Genomic DNA, 21,912 nt, shown 5'->3' with positions numbered 1-21,912 from the left:
TCAGTTTCTATTAGAATCAACGTTTATTTAACTTTCCCGTGACAACAAAATCAGTTATAATGTCACCTTAAGTATCTTATGCTATTTTATTGGTAATAAAATCAAAAAGTTTATTTAAACAAATGAAGAAAAAGTTACATTTTCTCATGTATGATACGACCTTATAAATAATAGGCAACTTGTTTAATGGCACAGATTGGTGATGGTGATGATACATTCAACATTATGTATGTACAAATATAGTACCTAAAATGGAACGAGTTCTAACTTTGCTTGAAGAATATTTTTTGGGATACGCATAGTGCTGGTAATTTAAATTTAGAAAAAATTAAGGAAAAAAAGACTTATTCACTGCATAGAGTAAACGCGGTGATCCACCCGGAGGGGGAACGTTTTTAATGGAGCAAATCAAAATGCATCGCTGCTGAACAATTGCACGATCAGAATACGTGCACAAAATGTTTTAATGGCAATTGTATGGTTTAATTTTGCAAATGTAGCTTATGAAATATGTATGTCAAAACATATTCATGTCTCTGCTGGGTTCATATCTACCTTCCCTATCCTTACAATCATAAGGTTGTAGATTTAATCCTGTAGCGTAATTCCATTTATATAAACTAATAATTATATAATGCAGTGATATGTTATTCTACATTATCTTGATAATTCCTTGGAGATGTAAAACATAAATATTTAACTGCGTAAATAAACCCTTTGAAAAAATAACTCTTTGACAGTCAATATGCAGTAGATTAAATTTTTGTAAGAATTGAAAATAAATTTCCAGATTTGTTAGATTTAACAACACAGAACTTCATTGTAACTCCCAATACATTATATATGTAAATCGAGTGAGTATATTGCTAGCTCCTAATTCATAAATAACTAACGTAAACTACCATTCGTTCCTTCCTAACCTGTGTTCCAATTATTTCCAATTTTTATACCCGCAAATTTTCTAGTAAATATCCAATATCACAAAGGTAATATAAAATATTAAAGAATGGTTGAAAAATATACAGTCAAAATGTCATGCATCGGGATGGCAGAATGGGTGGATAATGGGAAATTAATGAAATAATGAGTTGATTAAGTAAAATTTTATTTATGAAAGCAATTATTAAATACACAACAATAGAAGTATGCAACACAAAAAGTGAATTATCTAAGTTGTCGTTATGATGGTAAATTAATACAATGTAATTCTACTAAAACAGAAATTTTAAAAACTTAATATTAATGTAAAATCTATGAAATAACTTAAATAAGTAAAGTTATATCGAAGAAGAACTCGGTTAAGTTATTATTTATTTAAGTAGAATTCTTCCATTTTATTAATTGCTACGTACAGACAGACACGATCCTCCGCAAGTTAAGTGTTCCTGGGAAAAGTGATAAAAGAGCACTATCAATCCACTTTGTGTGGAACTTACATACACGAAGACCTACCTAATCAAATGAAAATATTTATAGTTTAAATAATAATCCGAATACAAAACTTCCTACACGAGAAAATGTTTAAATATATGTATAATCATTATTACCAACACAGTTTGTATAATAAGTAATCGACTATCTGACCCCGAACGCACTTCTCTAATCACAATCTAAACTGATCACATTCATTTGAGGATTGTATATTATTATTTAATATTCTCTATTCATATTGATACAAAACATCCGGCGTCGTCGCGCCGGCCTACACGTCACGCACACTCGAGTCCACTCCAGTCCGATCCGTCAGTCCGGGAGTCCCGTTTTGTTCTCTCGCTGGACCAAAATAATAGACCAATATTATTTCAGTGAAATTGGCTCAAAGAAAAGCGAAAGTCTATGAATTTTATAAAATTCAGTCTCGTTCACCGAATACTCGACGTGGACTGGAAACTTGTTCATACTGAACTTGTACTTTTCTCTTAAAATAATAAACCATATTGGAATATAGCACCACACCCACTACATGTCACTACATCCTGTCATTGGACCGGCATCAGCAGTCAGATGGAATGTATCGGGATAGGATTGTAAAATAGTTACTCTAACAGGCAACGCAAAGTTATTACATCTAAATAATATTTCCATTAAATTATTACTAACAGATTCATAAAACTATGTAATTAGTTACATTTCAATATACTTTAACACTAAGTGAAGTATTTTTCTGATGAAAGGCCGTTTTCTGGTTTGAAGGGACCAGAAGTATAAAGTATACGGGGTACAACAAATTATTATATATATTTGGAAGTTGGCAGATAGAATATTGCGAGAGCGGAGCTCGCCCTAATTACGTGTCAGAATACGGTTATTAGAAAGGAAAACGCCGCTTATTATTTTGACTTATCGCCTTAATCTAAGAAGGTCTTACAGTAAAACATCTCATTAGTTAAAACTTTGGATAAAATATGTTAAAAATGAAATATAATTTATAACAACCCTCAAATACAATATATACACGTTATCATAGCGAGGGAATATTTAGCACAAGGGATGCCCGAACCGTTCACCAAATTACTTAATCTAATATTTCAATACTGCTTCATCATGGAAGGACTTAAAGGAAAACATTTCATACTTCTTATTAAAGGATCTCGGAAAGTCGCGAGACATAATCGTATCGTAGCCAACATAACAACTGGATAGATTCAAATCACACTGCCCACATTTCTGATTTTTGTCGGTGCGGTATTTAAGTTAACTCGGTATTATGTGTAGAATATACTACAAGTATATAACTCGACCGAACGCATCTTTAAACATTTATCAGAAACGGCAAAATCGACACAAATATGGAATGTGATTCTCAGGTATTTGGGTGACATTAAAATTATACTAGGCACGAGAATTTTATAACAAATTATATATAGTAATAATAAATTTACTAAGCTGTCGAGAACACTACATCAGATAGAGATATTTGATACTCCTCTTAAAGTGGGAACTTTGTTCGTCGCTAAAGTGCGTAGTAACATACAACGGTTATATATTTATAACATTCATACGTAATATATTTACCCAAAGTAGTATTGGAATAATAAATGTATATCATTTATAAGGACATAATGTATAAGCCGCAATATTGGGAGCGTGCGGGTTCTGCCATGTACACTGGTAGACGGGAGGGGGAGGGAGGGCGGTCTAGTTGAGCGGCAGGCAGAACATGTGGTGGAGCAGGGAGCGCGAGGGCGGCGGGCGCGGCTGCAGCTGGAAGTCGTCCTCCAGCACGTCGTCGTAGTCGGGCTCGGAGCCGTCGCAGGGCGGCCCCACGGGGTGGTACACGCCGTACGCGTACGCGTGCTGGTACGGGTGCGGGTGCAGCAGGCAGGCGTGGCGTCACACGCAGTCCTCCAGAGACATCAGCAGCGGGTTCACGTACTCGAAGCCCTCAAACTCCGACTGGTCGATCTCCTCTATCACGCGGCTGCAACGACAAACATTCTCCTCAGTTATATGGATATATCAATTCCTACAGTTTTTAATAAGATGAGAAATATATTCTGTAATGACAGCCTCAATCTGAAGCTTCGGCAGAGAATGGTTAGGTGTTATGTCTGGTCAGTTCTTCTATACGGAGTTGAATTATCGACCCTCAAAGTCAACACTATGAACCAACCAAAGGCATTCCAAATGTGACTACATCGTAGAATGCTACGCATTTCATGGACCATATCGGTCAGCAACGAAAATGTGCTCCAAAGAGCAAGAGCAGGGAGACAGTTACTGACTGATATCAAGGTCCGGAAGGTGCCCAGATGGGGCATGCGCTGAGAGAAGTACGAGCTATTGCACCAATCATAAGAGGTTTGCCTCTATTTTGATAGAGGGTCAACAAGGTGTGGGCAGAAGACAGATCTCCTGGCTTCAGAATATACGAAATTTGACGGGGATCAGGACATTTAGAGCTGCCCAAGACAAGGACAACTACTCTCAAGTGATAGTGGACATCAGGGCGACCTGACATGACACGTACAGACACGAAAATTACCGCAACGTGTACAGAATTACACAAATTCATTACATTTTAACTTTTATGAAAATTTACAAATAATTTATTTTGGTTTTTAAAAGGCAAGAATTTTTTGGGATTTAAAGAAATGTATTATTTTTTTGTATCCAGATTTGTGAACAAGTATTTGGACACACTCAAAAAGAAATGCATATTATAATTTAACTATTTTTTATTATTGCGCAAGAGCTTTGCCGGCAGTGAACTAGTTGACTAAGGTTAAGGCGGCCAAGAGTATTTTGAAAATTTCAAAAGAAAACTAAAATAATTTAATAAGCTGATATTTGAAAGTAATTACGTTATAGGTTATATGATGATCAAAATATGATTTTAATGGTAAAATAAGACTAGAGTATAGTGATTGTAAATGCCATGCAGAGATATGAAATTGCATAGTGTTTACTATATGGAAGATGACATAGTACACAATAGAAAAATTAAAATGGTCTGTACTAAAAATAAAGAGAAATAAGAAGAGAGTCAGCGGTACCGGTCGAACGCTGAGCTAGCTGTCTAGTTGTCTAGCAGCTCCTCGGGAGGGTGGAGGACACAAGTTACGCAAGGGAGAGTACTCACTCGTCGTCGGGAGTCAGGTGGACCGGTTCGTCCGTAAACTCGGGAGGGAAGTTGGCGAGGTCTCGATCTGAATCCAAACGGGGCTTAAACGGCGGCTGGACTTGTTTCTGCTCAAGCTACAAAAAATTTTAATGAAAAAGAAGAAAAGAAGCAGAAACCAAACGAGAGCCGCAATCGTCTACTTTATTCCATGCGGATCGGGATATTTACCACTGTGCGATGATTCTCTAGGGATGTAGACAAACTTACCCCGACATGGCTCTAGCTTACTAGCGGCAGTATACAGTACGATGTATCAGATTCCTGATTATAGGTGAACCAACAATACCGGAAATAAATTAAGTAAAATCTCTTAAATCCGACACTTCACAAGTCCGACTAGATCGTGACAGTGTTGTACTTGACAGTACAACACTGTCATGATCTAGTTGTTGGAAACCAAACAAATACATTAATTCCCAGATAACAATCGAGCAAAGACAGATCATTAATTTAATTCAAAATCTAGTACATAGTTGAACTCTGGCTTGTGTGGTAAATCGGATTTTAGAGACTTTACTGTATAAACTAAAATAAAAGTTACAAATTTTCTAAATTAAAAACTCTTTTGTTATTAAAAGTTGATGAAGCGCCGTAAACTATGCTCGGAGGAATGCACAGCCCTTCTGTAGGACATACATCCCTCTTTCTATCATATAGTGGACTAATTAGGAGTTTAAGAGAAGCGGTTCCATGCGGCGCTGCGAGTGCGGGACTCACTCGTCGTCCGGAGTTAGGACGGGGGGTTCGCTGGTAAACTGGCGGTCGAAGTTGTCCAGGCATCGCACCAGGCACAGGTGGCGGCACTCGGGTAGCTCGCCAGCGGGCGGCCGGGCCGCGGGTGGCTCGCCAGCTAGGCTGCACGGGGACAGCGGGGAGGGGAGGGGCACGAAGGGGACCCGCGTCGCCCGCCTGGCGAGCTAGCGGCCCAAGAGGGGACTTAACTTATTACGACTGAACATAAATCTAGCTTCGCATTAAAGAAACAATATAGCATTATTACCCGTAATATAGTGCGGATACTATAAAATACTCAAATAATCATGGAAAATTGTATGGATGTAATAAGTATCACATACATTCTTATAAATAGCTTATATTTCTACTTTGGGCAGCTAGAGATTGTAGGAGGCAGAATTGTCGCAAATTTTCCTGCTTCCAAAATTTGCATAATGGAAACGGAATCCAGTCCGGTTTTCAAAAGCCACTAAGTAATGGATGCAATGGAAATAATAAGTGCTGATGTCCTCCGAAGTCCGTATTTTGCTGACAATGGCGAGAAGAGCTTACCATTTCCCAGTCGATGGACTTGAAGAAGGCGTGCTCGGCGATGTCGACGAAGGCGCTCTCGCGGTGGCAGCCGAGGCGCTCCTGCGGGTTCTTGTTGAGGAAGCCCTTGAGCACGGAGCCGGCCTTGACGCTGAGCGAGCGCGGGATGCGGATGGTCTTCTCGAGGATGACCTGGAAGAGGTAGTCCTCGGTGTTCTGGTCGGGGTTCTCGGACGCGCCCGCGATGTCGAAGGGCGAGCGGCCGGCCAGCATCTCGTACAGCAGCACGCCCAGCGCCCACCAGTCCACGCTGAAGCCGTACTCCTCGCCGCGCAGGATCTCGGGCGCGATGTAGTTGGGCGTGCCGCAGAACGTGGACGTGGTGTCGCCGGGCCGGATGCCCTCCTTGCACATGCCGTAGTCCGTGAGCTTGATGTGACCCTCGTGGTCCAGCAGCACGTTGTCCAGCTTGAGGTCGCGGTAGATGATGCCCTTGTCGTGCAGGAAGTTGAGCGCCAGACTGATCTCGGCCGCGTAGAAGCGCGCGTGCTCCTCGGGCAGGCGGCGCTGGCGCTGCATGTGGAACATGAGGTCGCCGCCGCGCACGAACTCGATCACGAAGAACAGCCGGCTGGGCGTCTGGAAGCACGAGTGCAGCCCCACCAGGAAGGGGTGGTTGGACGCCGTCTCGAACACGTGCTTCTCCGTCTGCACCCAGTCGATGTCCTCGTCGTCCGTGACCAGCGCCTTCTTGATGACCTTCATGGCGTAGATGCGCCGCGTCTTGCGCAGCTCCACCATGAGCACCTTGGCGTAGGAGCCGCGCCCGATGACGCGGATGAGCTCGAAGTCGCCGAGCGAGTACTGGCGCTGCGTGCCGGGTTCCAGTAGCTCCTCGGCCCCCTTGGCGCCCTCCTCCACGGGCACGGCGGGCCCCGCCAGGTCGGGCGGCGGCTCGGGGAACTCCCGGCGCTCGCGCTCCGCCGGCGTGTGCGGCGCGCCGTTGGCCTCCTCCTTCACGATGGGCTCCACGTGCTCGCTGGAGCACGGCTTCTGCACCAGCTTGTGGCACTTCTTGTGCACCAGCAGCTTGCACTGGATGCACTTGAAGCCCTGCCGCCCGAGGCCCCATATCCGGTCCTGGCAGAAGGCGCAGAACGCGCGCTACAACAAATATTACTTCAATTATTATCACAAAACCACCGGCGCAACTAAATTACCAACAGTAGGTACTCGTACATTTAAACTTACGGATAAAAAGTATTCTGCATAATCGATAAACGTATTCAAATAATCGAATTTCATTTCAGGGATGGCTACAAAAATTAATCAAAACAAAATATTGATATACATATTACGAGACACGTATTAACCAATCGCCTACAGATTGCAGAATGACAAAAATATTATGATGCGTCTTAATGTTTATTTGCATATTCCGAGATAGCAAATTATCCCATAAGGGCGGAGAAATTTGTTTGCACCCGTTCAACACAATAGGATACAAGATATGAAAATGGCAGTTATCACTTTCACTAGATAACAAGTTTCGAGCAAACAATAGATTGGTTTAATTTTTCAAATGCTTATTTTTCCAACCAGTTTCGACAAACTTGTCGTGAGTACAGAGTAGAGGGGACGTAAAGAAGGTTTGCATCGTATATAAGCGGTGTTATCTTGATTGTTGAATACGTGAAGGAAAGGTTGCATCAGCCTTGCGCTTCAGGTACCGGTCCAGGGTTAATTTGAAAAAACATTGCGGTGAAAAATAACTTCATACCTCGATATGCCTTCATGCACGGAGTCAGCACGCTCGGCTACCGTTCTGGAGGTCCCGGGTTCGATTCCCAGGGGTAGGTCAAATAAAATTAAGTGATTTTTTTTTACTCTAATATTTATTTAAAATTATCCCTGGACTGGTGCCTGTAACGGAGGGCTGATCACCTTTCCTTCATGTGTTAACCGATCAAAATAACCCCGCGTTTATATGATGCAGTGCCCTATGCACCAATGGGGTGCGGATAAGAGTTGGAAGAAGGGAGAAAAAGAAAATTTTAATTAAAAATGGATAGATAATACCATAAAGTGACTGTAATGGAATGAAAAGGTACTAACCCTATTAAAGCGCTTCGCTTGGAAGATGTGGCCGTTGACCCTGTACAGCTTCCTCCATCTTCTCGCTCCTCTCCGGTAGATGCTCCCTGGAAACCAACGATTCCTGTTACTACAGAACCAATATCACCACATCTCTGCCAACTCGCGAGTCTGTAGAGTCCGCAGTTTCAGTTTTCAACATCGTATAATATGCTCACTTCACTTCAGTGAAGAGGGAATTAAGCGTTAATTACATACAAGTTATACAAGTTCTTTATTATTTTATTTTATTTTATTTCTTTTATAATATACATAAATATAAATTACATCTCACCAATAGATGTCTCTAGTGAAGTTCTAGTGATTCATGAACAAGGTTTCTAAATTGGTTCATATATATAGAACTTCCAAGAATTTGAGTAGTGTGGTTGTCAATGTGACGGTCGTCAGCCCCGTAAATGCCCAGACTTTGATATTCTTCTTCATCTTTTATGAGATGTCAAAAAATAATAAGAAAATTAAGCGTTCATTATACAATTATACAAGTTCTTTAATATTTTATTTAATTTATTTCATCATATATATAATTACAAATAACAAATGACAAAAATGTGCCCTCACTGAGATTTCCACAGAATTATTATGTAAGAAAATTGTTTATGCAATTAAATACGACATGGCTGAATGGTGCGATCTGTTTCAGATCAGCCCACTTTCATCATATATGTATGAACATACTTTTAGGGTTGAATGTTTAAATTTTCAACTGTTGGGTAATATATCCAAAATTAAACAACGTTTATTGGATTTGAATTCTACAAATATTTATGTATATGTTAATACGTGACGCGTTTCGTCTTATTAAGACATTATCAAACACTCGTTAATAAGACGAAACGCGTCACGTATTACATATACATAAATAAATGTAGAATTCAAATCCAATAAACCTTGTTTAAATTTGGATATATTACCCAACAATTCAATATGGAATTCTACCAGCTGTCTGCAGTTACAATAAATTTTCAGTCATATTGCACACCGCCAATAACGTAACAAATGAGAAATATATAAAGACTTGTTTTAATTAAAATGTAAAGCCTTAATAATTAATCTCACTAAACTAACTAACTAACCATCACGCCGCTTCCCCGGAGGGTAGGCAGAACATAAGTAGAACACCACACCACTATATTTGCAAACAATCTTCGCCACAACAACATTTTGAGTGCGTCCAATTTGGACTTATTCACAAATCTGGATTATCTCCAAAATTATTATAGGAGTTATTATTCATATTATTTTTTGACATCACAACGATGTCCACTACATTCACCGCATAAATTTGTTTTGCTGTTCTTTATTCACTCATTCCATCCGCGTGTCCAAATCATCTCAACACATTCCATCCGCATGTCCAAATCATCTCAACACACCTTTCTGAATTTTATTGGCAACGTATCTCAGCCTTATATTTTTCCCTTAATTTACCGTCCCCTTTATCTATCATACATCGTTTTGCCGCGCATTCGTATGAGAGATCGCCTTTTGGCTGCATTCAGTCTACTAATCTATTTCCAAAGTCATCTAGAACCATAAAAATTGTATTCTTAGGGGATTTACAGTAATTTAAAAAATGACATAACTGTTTTTTTTTATCGCTCATGATAAACCAAATACCTCGTAATAAATATCGATATTTGACATAACAATATTGAAATGTTCAAAAAACGCTTTCTGTATTCCGTTGTGAAGGTATGAGGATATGTAAGGACGCGTTTGCGCACATGTATGTGTGCGTCTGTGTATGTGTATGTCTGTGCGAAATTCTCTCATCTTAAATAAATAAGAGCGCCCCAGTTCCAACATTAATGGTCGCGAGGCCCTCGACGTACCCGGGTACCTCGGGGTGGCAATTCTATTTCGGGAATACGCTCCGGCCGCGATATAAATGATTCCGTCAGGGAATCCTGGAGAAAGTGAGCCTGATCCGGATACAAGTATGGACAGCGACTTCGAGTAAGAAGAACGACTTGTTTACAGTTCGCGTTTCACGAATATGTGCACGGAATATTTAAAAATACTTCGTAATGCCGGCACGTCCAAAGCAACAAAAAAATACCCGAATTTGAATGCTACCCTCGTGGCGCCAGGGCTGTGATTCCAAACGGAAATTAACATTTTAACTACATAGTGTAGATAGCTTTAAATGGTCAGCTGTAGTGTCCCCTGGAGACAAAATAATGAGTTCACGCATTCGTGGAAGCCTGGCTGTAATTGACATCAATAGTAAGGTACAAGGGCGTTGAGATGGTATGAGCACATAGGACGTGGAGAACCTGAACATATTGTAAACCAGATGATTGCCATGGGTCTTCCTCGAAAGGCATCTAGAGGAAGACCAAAAAATTCATGGACTAACTGAACTAACTAACTACTATGTAATCCCTTTCACTGCCTACACCGGAGCACTTATAGAAATTTGGTGGTGGTTTTCCAAATTTGTATTTATTTAGATTGGCAGTGACAGGGAGATTGAAAGCTATTAAAATGTAAATTCACTGTTAAATCGGGATAAAATTTTGTTCCACATTTTATAATAATTTTCGCAACCTAGTTCATAAAATAAAATTGCTTTGCAATAGAGGTCTGTCGGGAAGTCAAGATGCTTCTGTATCAGATCCGGGAATGCGGTTGGGAGAGCTTTCAACTAACGAATTTGCAACCAACTGACTAAAAATATTGGTTAAGGTTTATTTATACCTTACACGGCTCTTTGAAATTAATGGGAAAATAGTGTTTATATGTAGGTGCCAAAAGAAGATTTGAAAAAAAAATACGTAGATTATAGCGAGTTGAAGTTCGAATGATTAAATCAATACAATGTTGCATTCTTCATCGCTTCATTAATATAATAAAAATTATGTTTTGAATATTGAAAGCATTAACTTTGTGGATCATATTGATATACTATTTCGAGAAATAAAAAGACTTTGTGTTTTGATCCACTCACATTTTTATTAACTAACTAGTTTCGGCAACAACCTGTTGCCCTCTTCAGGGTTTAATAATAATTAGTCATAAATTAAACCCTGAAGAGGGCAACAAGTTGTTGCCGAAACTAGCTGGTTAATCAAAATGTGAGTGGATCAAAACACAAAGTCTTTTTATTTCTCGAAGTAATATAATAAAAATTAGTTTAAAAAAATTATAGAACCTGGGGTTGGAGTGGTGTAGTTCCTTTTAAACCGAGTGTATAATATATTTTCATCGATATACTATATGAAGTAAGTACTAAATTCTGAAGGAAAAAAAAGGTGAATGGATAATCTCTGAAATTTTTCATTCAAAAAGTTACGCGTCATCGTCGATACGGAAGCACCGGAGCAGAAGATATATGGAAATATATAACGTCGTACATTTCAAAATCCACATTTTGCATCTGAAGGCTTTTCACGAAATATAATATAATATTGAAATGAGTTACAAATAAAATAAAAATAAAAACGAAATGATAAAAATAGCACGCGCATTTGCAGTTTTTTTTAACATTATATGACAAGTTTAAAAAATAACCGCATTAATCATAAAAACGATCATCACGTTCCAAAGTTATAATTCAGAACACACCTTTCAAGGTCCCATTCCCTTCACAGATGATTGAATTTACCTTGCAATATCGCGATACTAACAATTTCATTTAAAAATTACAACTATTTTTCTCTTTTAAAAAATTTAATCTCGAGAAATATTCAAACAATCTGAGAAAATGAAGACTCAGTGCAAAATCAGGGATTTAACTGGAATAATATTAGGTCTTCCACGGTACCTAAATATTAATTTATTCCTCCTATCCTATTCCATAAATTTGATTATTTTGTGCAATGTAAATATGAGAGGTAGAATCACATAATTCCCCCGTAAGTTACATCTTTGCGCCTATTACGAAATAATAATTCCATCGGAACACTCGAGGGTTTGGCGTTTCAACAAGGGATCATCTTAAACAACGTTGTATTATTTACGTAATATATTATTACTACGTACAGTGACTTAACTCGCAATGTATGAATAAGAAAACAGTGGAGGTAATTACGAAACGTATGTGTATGTGTTAGTGTGTATGTATGTATATCAACCATAAGCCAAAATTCCTTCTCGGTAACGGCACAATCACGAACGGAAATACAACAAATTATGGTAAATTCACGAATAATAATATATTATGTACGTAATAAGTTCAGCACCATATACTGATAAGGACGGGATAATATAGAGCCGAGTCGAGGGTAGACTTAAAAAATGTTTACTCTAAAATTAAGTCGGCATATAAAGTCATATTTTTCACGATAACGCGGGTCCAAGATTGGGGGGCGTGTCCCGCCGCCGAGTGACGTCATAAGCCTCACTCGTGACGTCACGGGAATCCGAACCCTCCCTTTACCGGTACATGCGATACGTACTCGCGCAGGCATAATACGGAATATACAGAGGTTACTTAATTTGCTCCGTTCCTCGTCATAATATGGAGATTCGTTCATCGTTAGGCCGACTTAATTTAGATTTGTCCGACTCCAAATTTTATGGTACAAAATTGTGTTTGAATTTGATCGTTTTTTCATATTTATACAGAACCGAACAAAAACGTTTTTTATTCATAGTTACGAGACCAAAAAAAAATATATTGTGTTCAATTAAAAACGGCGTATTAAATCACGATACAGAGTTCATGTAGCTATAGACCGGCGTGTACTTTGTACAATGGCAGTTATGTAGTTTGGAATGTCATGGTTTACTATGGTATGTCATTACCAGTACATACATATGTATGTGGAGATATTTAACTCCAGTGTGAACAATATTCTACGAGGACAAAAATAATTACGTACTCAAAGTTGTAAGGGCTATAATCAATACAATACTCATTATGATTAAAGCATTATTATTTATTATGAATGAAAAAGAGTAGAATTTAAAAGAACATTTTGACATCTTAACATAAATGAAGAAGAATATAGAAGTCTGGGTATTTAAAGGGTTTTTGACTTGTCGTAGGCTGGTTATGCCTAAAATAAACCAGCTTATGATAGAAGCCCTGTAAATACCCAGACTTCCATGTCAAAAAAAAGTAAATATTAGTTTACTTCCAGTCGTAATCTCATTCGTTGGTTCCCAGCAATGAGCAAATGCTGAGAAGTTCATGATTGGCCCACACTAGATTATCCTTTTGTTCCCAACACAGATTAAAATAAAACATCTATTTTTTTAAGTTAGATGAAACGAAAATCCACTTGATGATCTATAAACTTTGTACATATTCGCCGATTGTTACGACTCCTAACTTGACCACTTTCAAATATTTGGCATACCTGATCGTGCCATCGGAGATGCATGAACGTGGAAGAGGCGAAGAATGTTTGCAAAGACAGAGTGGTGTAGCGTTCTATTCTTTCTGCCTACCCCTGCGGGGAAGCGGCGTGATGGTTAGTTAGTTTTTTTTTTAAACTTTGTACATTGTAAGCGAGGGAAATAATGAATTCAACACCCATCTTAAAAAGGCGTAATCTCATTGAAGTATTTTATCAGTGTCCGAGTCCACGTCGACTTTTTTGTTTATTTGACAAATGATATACCTACCTATATTAAAAAACTTATTTATGTATATAAAAAATTAAAGGCGGTAAGTTTTGTTAATTATGCAAATATCCTGTTAATGTCTCAAAAAAGTGAAGAAAAAAATGTCAATACTCACGGTCCTCTCCCATGCAGGGCATCCCGGGCGCCGCGGGAACATTTGGGAAAACTGGAACAAAAACAGGAGCATTAGTCAAGTCGGATTAAAACGTATGATTAATGAAGCGAGAAAATACACAACATAACGCAACGCCAACTAATCAAGCCAAATGTGCACGATCTGTGTTTGCGTTTCGTTCAATCGAGCAGCGCTGGGGAGAAATACAAATTGCAGAATTATACTATACTTGCGTCAGCCCGATATGGATATTATTATCATCAGAATAAATCCAACTACTGAACTCGTTTATTTTATGACATTATGGAATACCCACAAAGTTATACCAATTCAATAAAAAATATGTTATTCATTGAATTTTTATGGAATAAACCCCCTCCCTCTTTCCTAACACCCTCACTCGGTAAAATCATAATTTTCAAAGTTAATTACTGTCACACAGATCAATTGCATTAAAAATATTTTTTCATAAGAATAGTATTAGGAGACAACTTAAGATCCACGTATCGCCCTTCAAGGAATGCTTGAAGGGCGCAGACCCCCAGGCACACCTCCAAAAAGGTGGAAAGGCAGCTGGAGTCAACATCCCAAGAGCTACAAGCGTAGGCACAAACAGATCCTTAGTAACTAGAAAAAGAAGAAGAAGAAGAACTTAAGATCAAAATGTAGCTTCTAGCGTAAATAACGTTGGAGCACCCTTTATCTCATAAAACCTGCGCAGATTCAATCAACAAGATTTAATAAATCAATAATACAATTAAGCGAAGAAAAGGGTTGTTTATTTCAAACAACGGAAAGAAAGGCGTTCGATTACATTTTACCAATTACAAATATTACAGACGTCCTTTCATACAATATGCGTGTTTGTAGGTAGGTACGGTCGGTACGAGAATAGGCGTAGGGGATGATAACTGGGTCAATTTGTTCAATTAATCGGAGCTGATTTGATTAGCAATAAATATAACGACGATTACGGAGGATAGCCTACATCTTAGTATTATTGATTTCCGTTTAGGGCCTTCCCGCGGGACGTCTGGTCTGTAGGCAGGAACATCCGACAGTGGGATACAGGATCATACACACATACGACATTATGAAGATAAATCTTTTTTTCCTTCATTGATTGATTCGGCAGTCACTTTGTGGCAAAATCTATCCATTTTTGATTCCAGTTTTACTATTTATTATTTTTTTAATTCAAAATTCAGTTGGTATAATAAATACCTCTATTTCTTTAAATCTATTGCGACAAATTCCCTGATAGTATACAACCACAATTTATTTTATTTATGTAACTATCATATATTTTATACATATGACTTTCCACTTAGCTATTCTTTAAAGAAGTTATTTAACAATATCTCTATATAGATACAGCGGTTTAAACAAGCCAATGACATGTCTCAAGCCCTGCAGAAACCCCGATCTTAATCAATGTCAACATTTGTGTTGAGATACCAATACATTTCAGAACTATTTCATGTTTCAATTAAAATTTTTTCTGTAGATGTGAACGTTTTGATCATTATTCAAGCAGTATGAAATCTCGATTTAAAGATGACGTGAAAATCGTGAATGTTTTTTTTTAAGTTAACGTGAAGTTTTACCAGCAGACTACCAAGTCGGTCAATAAAAATGGGAGCATTCAAATTAGGACAAAAGCCCACTCTGGCATCCCACGAGGGGGGGTGGCGGTGGTGGTGGGGACTGGGGAGTGGGGGTACAAGAAATGAAAAGTTTCTCGCATTGGACAAAATTAGAATCGGGACAACTAATAAATTACGATCCATTTCCTCCGTTATATAGCGTCTTCTGTAAATGGAATGCATTTAAAGGACAACGAATTGTAATTACACGCATGACGAGAGCAAGAAGTTCTCAATTTCGCCTTCTCAGAGGCGAGATTATCTCTGGAGGAATTTATTTCAGCTTCATTTTAAGTGGTCTGCCGGTTAATCGGGCACCCGCTTATTTGGGCCAAATCGTTAAAAAACGGAAACCGAACCAAGGAATCAATGCTTGTTTACGTCGAATCGCAAACAGTAGCGAGAAACAGCATTCCGTCTAAGAATTGTAAATTCGACAAGAAATGGAGTTTCGAGGACATCACAAAATATTTTCGGATGTTCGGTAATTAATAATAATGACATAAGTCCAAAATAAAAAGAGGAAATAGGAAAGAATGAAATAAATCAATTCACTATGAAATTCACCATGACTGCAGGGAAATTGGGAAGAAAATTACTTTCGTTAAAATATCTAATAAACTATCAACTTATGGCGAGGGGAGTATGAGAGTTTCCCGGTCCGAGTGCCATTCATCACCCAACTAAAATGTTGGATTCACAATATCATTCCAATGATTTTTCCGATAGAAGCATAATTATACTACCAGTTAATGGCATTATAACATAATATTAATGTACCATATGTAATGTATCCAAAATTCTGTCAAATTTCGATCTAAATTCCGGATCTCTTATCCATAGTAATTACTGTAAATTGTAGAACGTCCTTGAGGTCGATTGTCACAAAAACGGCGCTATATACGGCCCAGATTTATTATAATTAGTATTATTTCCAAAAAAAATTGCATTAATTATGTGTCACATATTATTTTCGATACCAACTTCCGGACGACTATAGGAACAGAGGAATAATGGTCATGTTTAATAGCCAGGCTATTACTTTGGCGATGTAATGGGAGAATGTGAAGGGGGAAACAGGTTGTAGGTCCTGACACAGCAGTTCCACCCTTTGAGCTAACCGAATGGCGATACGAAATGCATCGTTCCTCGTATTAATTCCGAAGGTTCGGTGTTCGTTATACCTGTAACCTATCCGCCGATATTAGTCCCTGGCACGCGACGTCCTAGGCTCGGCTTTCCGAGGCGAATTATTAGGAAAACTTCGCCCGGATTTGTGAAAAACATAATTACGAAAGCTTTACGTTCGGCCTACCAAAGAAATAACTAATAACGTTTAACCGAGGATCAAAGCGCCCGAGCGTGTGGAAAAATATAAATTATAGATAGATATTAGTTCCGTGTTGTCAGATGCGAGTAGCTTATGGTGTAACACGTCGTGTAACTTTAGATTGTTTCCGAACAAACGGGGAGGTAGAGGATGGAAAGAGGTCGCGTATTGTGTGCAAGGAGGAAACGATCGGCCGCTAAGTCCCGATGTACCGTAAAGTTCTAAGGTTAGTATTTTCAACTATTCCTTTAGCATGTTCCGCTTCCATAACTTACTCGGCTGGATTTATATCCGCAGGGCATGCACCCCGTCACGACCACATTATATGAACAATGTAATACACATTTAGATATTATGCAAATTTCACCCAACTTTTTCCCAGAACCCGTCACCGGCTCCGGGTCGAGTGATATAAGGTAGCGATGGTCAGGAACCTTTTCTACGGCAAAATATTATCATCGTATTTTGACGATTTTTTTTAATACGTAAAGTTTGCATGTGTGGGAAGATATACGGTGTCGAGTCGTACAAGTGGTGATGCGATATATGATCATTAAAAAGGAGACGAGAAGTGGCGGCGCCGCACGGGCCGGTGGATTCACCAAGTCAGTACACTCCAGCGACCCCCGGTCGGGGGGAGAAGATCAACTCACTTAGCAAGGGGGGCGCTAGTCGGGGGGCGCTAGTCGGGGGGCGCCAGTCGGGGGAAGGTTTAAAGAAAAAATAATTACAAGAAATACGTTAATGGACTCGGGAAGCGGGGGGCTCGATTAATTAATCCTGGCGGAAGATCGCTACTAGGAGGCGATATAATGTAATCTACGTCCAAATGCTCAGTTTTGACTCGACACGAAGGCGCCAAAGTGTGATGATTCAGGAATCAGGGTAAATGACGGCCGCGAGAAAGGTTAGTGTATAATATATTGGATGGTTAAAATTTCACAGCACAAAACAGCATTCAAACTGATTAACATCAATATGACTAGACTGCGTGTTCGTAATAATTACTGAAAATAATGTGTAATAATGTTGGTGGTAGGTGTGCCATTTATGTTCGAAACAGTGTGGTTAGGCATAAATTAATTATACTCTATAGTTATTTAAAATTAAAATTAAAACTAACCTTCGAGCAAAATAATTAACAAACCTTTGCTTTATATTATAGTTGTTTCAAATAAAGACAGCTTGAAAGTAACATTTTACAGATATGATGAAAAGGTCAAATTAAGTTTTATTTAGCAAAATATAATGATATATAAACGGGAGAGTGAATAAATTAAATAATACGCGCTGTTATGCATAATAATAGTATCACATACCATATAAAATTGCAAAAAAATGTAAATTGTTTATACATTTAAAAAAAAAAGTCTTGCGATTTAAACAAGAAAACCTTCATAAATACAAATAAAACAAATACAACTTTTTGGATTTAAATAAGTCATAAAAAGAACCTTGTAAAATAGCTTTAATAAAGAAATTTTATACTGAACTAAAAATGGGAAAATTATATTTGCCGTTTATTATGACTGTCTTAGACGAAATTCTTTAAACGACCAAATATATAAAACAAAATAAAAACCTCGGGCCATAAGTCATTATAATCTCCATAACTTTCAGCAATTACACACTTGCGCCCCAAACATTTATATTTGGTCTTAAAAATATATTTTTTTCATGATTATCATGCTAATCTGCTTATAACTGGCCCAAAAAACAAGAACACGTATTTGATATTTTAGGTGTTTTTATAGTATATGAAATATCCGGAAAAATATCATACGCATGAAATAAAAATTTCTGCTGTAACTATTTAACTTAAATTATTCAACAATAGATGGTTGGATTAAAATTAGCATTGGAAATGAAAACGTTGTAACTTAAAATATACATATATACAACTTTTAAAATGAAAGTAAGGTAGCTAATAATCACGGTTAAATGGCAAAGGTTAGACAGTGTATAAAATAATCACTTAAACCAACCAATAACAGCCCTGTAAATATACAGACTTCCATATCCCACCTCAATAACTTCATCGTCTATTGAGATATTCTAATTAAACTTTCATTTGCAAACATTTAAACACACTAGATATACGATTTTTGCGATACAAATAATTGCGGACATACATATTTTCATTCGATGTGACCGAACGATTTATGTATGTACGAGCTGCATTATGGAAATATAGAAGTTTAGGAAATTTAGTAAATGATACCGCTCGATTCAACAATGTTATTAAAAATGTTCAGAGTTTAAACGAGACACAAAGAAAGTATAAACGAAATATGTACAAGAACCAGCGTTAACCCATATCATGTCACAATTAAGAGATAAGATAAGCCGATAGTTACATTAACGACCATGTTGCAATCATTGTTTAGATTAGTTTAACGCATAAATTCGAAAGGAATAGGAACAAGATGATTCATCAATAAATAATAACGATATTTGTAATCCATTTTGATTTGTTCTCTTGGGTATGGAAAATAAACGTATTCACGAGAAATTGTATATTATGATGCAGAATTAAATGGATACTAAAAGAATTTCTACGAAAAATTAATTATCATGATGTTTTTAAATCTCTTAAATTTTTAAAATCTATACCATAGACATTTAAAATATAAAGACTGTATGGTACACGCAAACTATAAGTTTTATTTTTACATAATGCGTAAAATATATTATAACTGTTCAAATAAGCGTTTTTGAAATTTTATAGCAAAATATATTTATATTCAAATATTTATAAAAATCTGTAGAATGTCAAGTCATTATTTCTTGTAAGGTTTTCTACTTAACACTGAAATAAAAAATATTTATAATTTATATACTTATAACGTGGTAATATTTTCCTTCATAAATTGGGTGTAAATAATATGTAAAGTGGGTGTATATAATAAAATTAACAATGTGTTGCTTTGTAATTAAAGTTTATTCTTAATTTATCTTTATAATATTTTTCTATCTATCTATCTAATTCTGACAGTACAGAATATTATATTTTTTCTATCTGATGTCTTTTGTTTTATTCAGTGCGACGCATGCGACATCTGGTGGTAGAACTGTTTTATGTAGGTACTATATGTATGTACTTAATAAAATTTATAGGTAGGTACCTAGGTATTTTATTACATATATATGGAGCCGCGACCATTTAAAGTTTTTATCAATAGATTTGTGTTCAAAAAATTATCCAGTTTCTTCTCCATTTTTCAAGATAAAATGTTGAAATAAACTTTTCAGGACGATGTGCGCATTTCTTGAAATTTTTTATGGATTTAAGAAAAAATGCTATCATTGAATTTATGAATAGTTTCTTTAGAGAAGCTTACTATACTTCTCAGTTCGGATTCCTATATTCACTGTTGAAAAGTTAATTTAAAAATATGGAAGCGCTATTTTGCGTTTATTCATCAACAAGTTTAAAATATATTTTTTTTCACGAGATACGTCGATTTTCCCTCTCACCGACCATTTTTTCGAAGTCAACCATTTTCCAGCGCTTTCCTTTATTTTTTCAATCATTATATATATTTTTTTTTACATTTTTTCTGAGACGTAATTAAATTTTATATTCTTCGAAAACTAAAAATCGCGCTTTAACTTTCAGACAAATTTTACTTATTACAATACGAATATAATATAATCTTTCAACAAAAAAAGGTTTTGAAAAAAATAAAGTTGCTCTTTTCACAAAACCAAGGTTACGAGATAAAGCAATTTTTGGATTTTTTTTATCGCGGATTCAACAATTTATTTACAAAATCTATTTTTTCGAAATTAATTTTCTAACATATATATCAATTTACGATATAACATGATGAATAAAACAAAAAGTAGAAAATATTTAAAAATAAATTATATACATTTATATAAATTAATACATAATTCTCTTACATTTAAAAATAATTTTAAAAAAACTTTGAAATAATTTTTTTAATATCTAAATAGTCTAAATCACTATTTATTAGAAGTTATTTAATATGTATCAGTATTTTAAATCACTCTTAAACGAGTAAAAATATATATTTTTTAAATAGTTGTCTATGCAAATTCTTCCTGTCTGTTGTGTACAAAGACTTAGAGCATATTCAGTTTATATATCTTAAAAACGATAGCGAATGTGTCTAGTAAATAATAAATGAATGAAATTGATAGATAGAAACAATACAATAGATACGATACAGTAGATAGAATGGATTCAATATCTTGTATCAATCGAGATTTGTCAGATAGTTCATTTTTTTGTCTTATTATTTTCGAAAGCTATGTATTACCTCTGTAAAGTTTTGATTGTGAAATTGATTTTATAAACATGTATAGAAAATAAAAGACTAACAGAGATCCGAAACGGAGGGAGGTAACATGAGCATTTCCACGGTGAGCGCGGGGTAGGAGAACATCACCATCGCGTCACACACGTCCGTCCACACGGACCTGGGCCGCTGGCACATCGCGAGGCGGCTTCCTGCTCGTTCTGCAGCTCTCCACTCCGCGCAACACTACATCCCACTCGGAGACAACTTCACCTCGCGATCACCATACGTCACTACCGGCCCGCCGACTTACTTCCTACCCGCACAGGTGTCGACTTGCGCCGAAATACAGATATATTTCTCGAAACGACTCCCAGAAATACGGCCTATAGTTCAACTACGCGAAAACAAACTACACTATATACGTGGAGAATGGAAAATGTCGTAGAAAATATAATCAGCCGCAGAAAGGTGACCGTATCGGAGGTATTGTAAGGTTTTTACAGGCGGTCATAAAATAACAAATTCATATTAGATATTCGAGTCGGCTTATATGTTGCTGAATACTCGATATCATAGGAAGGTGTATGGAGCTCACGCTTTAGGACACCTTCTCATAGTGGACAGAGACATTTAAGGATTAAAAAAAAAAACAAATAAAGAAAATAAACCGCACAATAGACACGAAAATGTAAATAATTCAAAAAGCACCGAGATTTCGATTTTTCGCGTTGCAAATGCGAGTGTCAATGGTAAAAAAATGACAAAAACTGAGTCACTGGTATGCGCAAGTATTTCTGATAACTAATCGATTAGATTAACAGTGCGGGAGATAAGAGGGCGGTATCTATATTTCGCTTATTAAATCGGAAAGGGGGTAATGTGGTCGTTAAGGTGGTGCGGTTTACCCCCGTCTATCGTCCATCGCCTGGGCT

The 21,912-nt window shown here is 37.1% G+C and overlaps 1 protein-coding gene across 6 annotated transcripts in view; it reads right to left on the bottom strand.

The window, feature by feature from the left end:
- Positions 1 to 1,088: 1,088 nt before the first annotated feature.
- The window catches only part of LOC148310001 (atypical protein kinase C-like), a 109,246-nt gene continuing 88,422 nt past the window's right edge, over positions 1,089 to 21,912 (bottom strand). For 5 of the 6 annotated variants that reach the window (XM_088259168.1, XM_088259166.1, XM_088259167.1 and 2 more), the window contains 5 exons: positions 13,737 to 13,787; positions 8,006 to 8,091; positions 5,912 to 7,054; positions 4,583 to 4,698; positions 1,089 to 3,421 (listed from right to left, as the gene is read on the bottom strand). In XM_088259168.1, coding sequence (XP_088115294.1) covers positions 3,334 to 3,421; positions 4,583 to 4,698; positions 5,912 to 7,054; positions 8,006 to 8,091; positions 13,737 to 13,787 — 1,484 coding nt within the window. In that variant the 3' untranslated portion in view covers positions 1,089 to 3,333. Of the gene's footprint in view, positions 3,422 to 4,582; positions 4,699 to 5,911; positions 7,055 to 8,005; positions 8,092 to 13,736; positions 13,788 to 21,060; positions 21,146 to 21,912 lie in introns of those variants that run through there. The other variant, XM_088259169.1, reaches the window with a different exon arrangement.

This window comes from Brachycentrus maculatus, unplaced genomic scaffold (genome assembly GCF_059751285.1).
Source record: "Brachycentrus maculatus isolate JH-2025_06_01 unplaced genomic scaffold, ASM5975128v1 h1tg000113l, whole genome shotgun sequence".
Lineage (NCBI taxonomy): Eukaryota > Metazoa > Arthropoda > Insecta > Trichoptera > Brachycentridae > Brachycentrus > Brachycentrus maculatus.
This window is presented reverse-complemented; position numbering and strand designations above follow the sequence as displayed.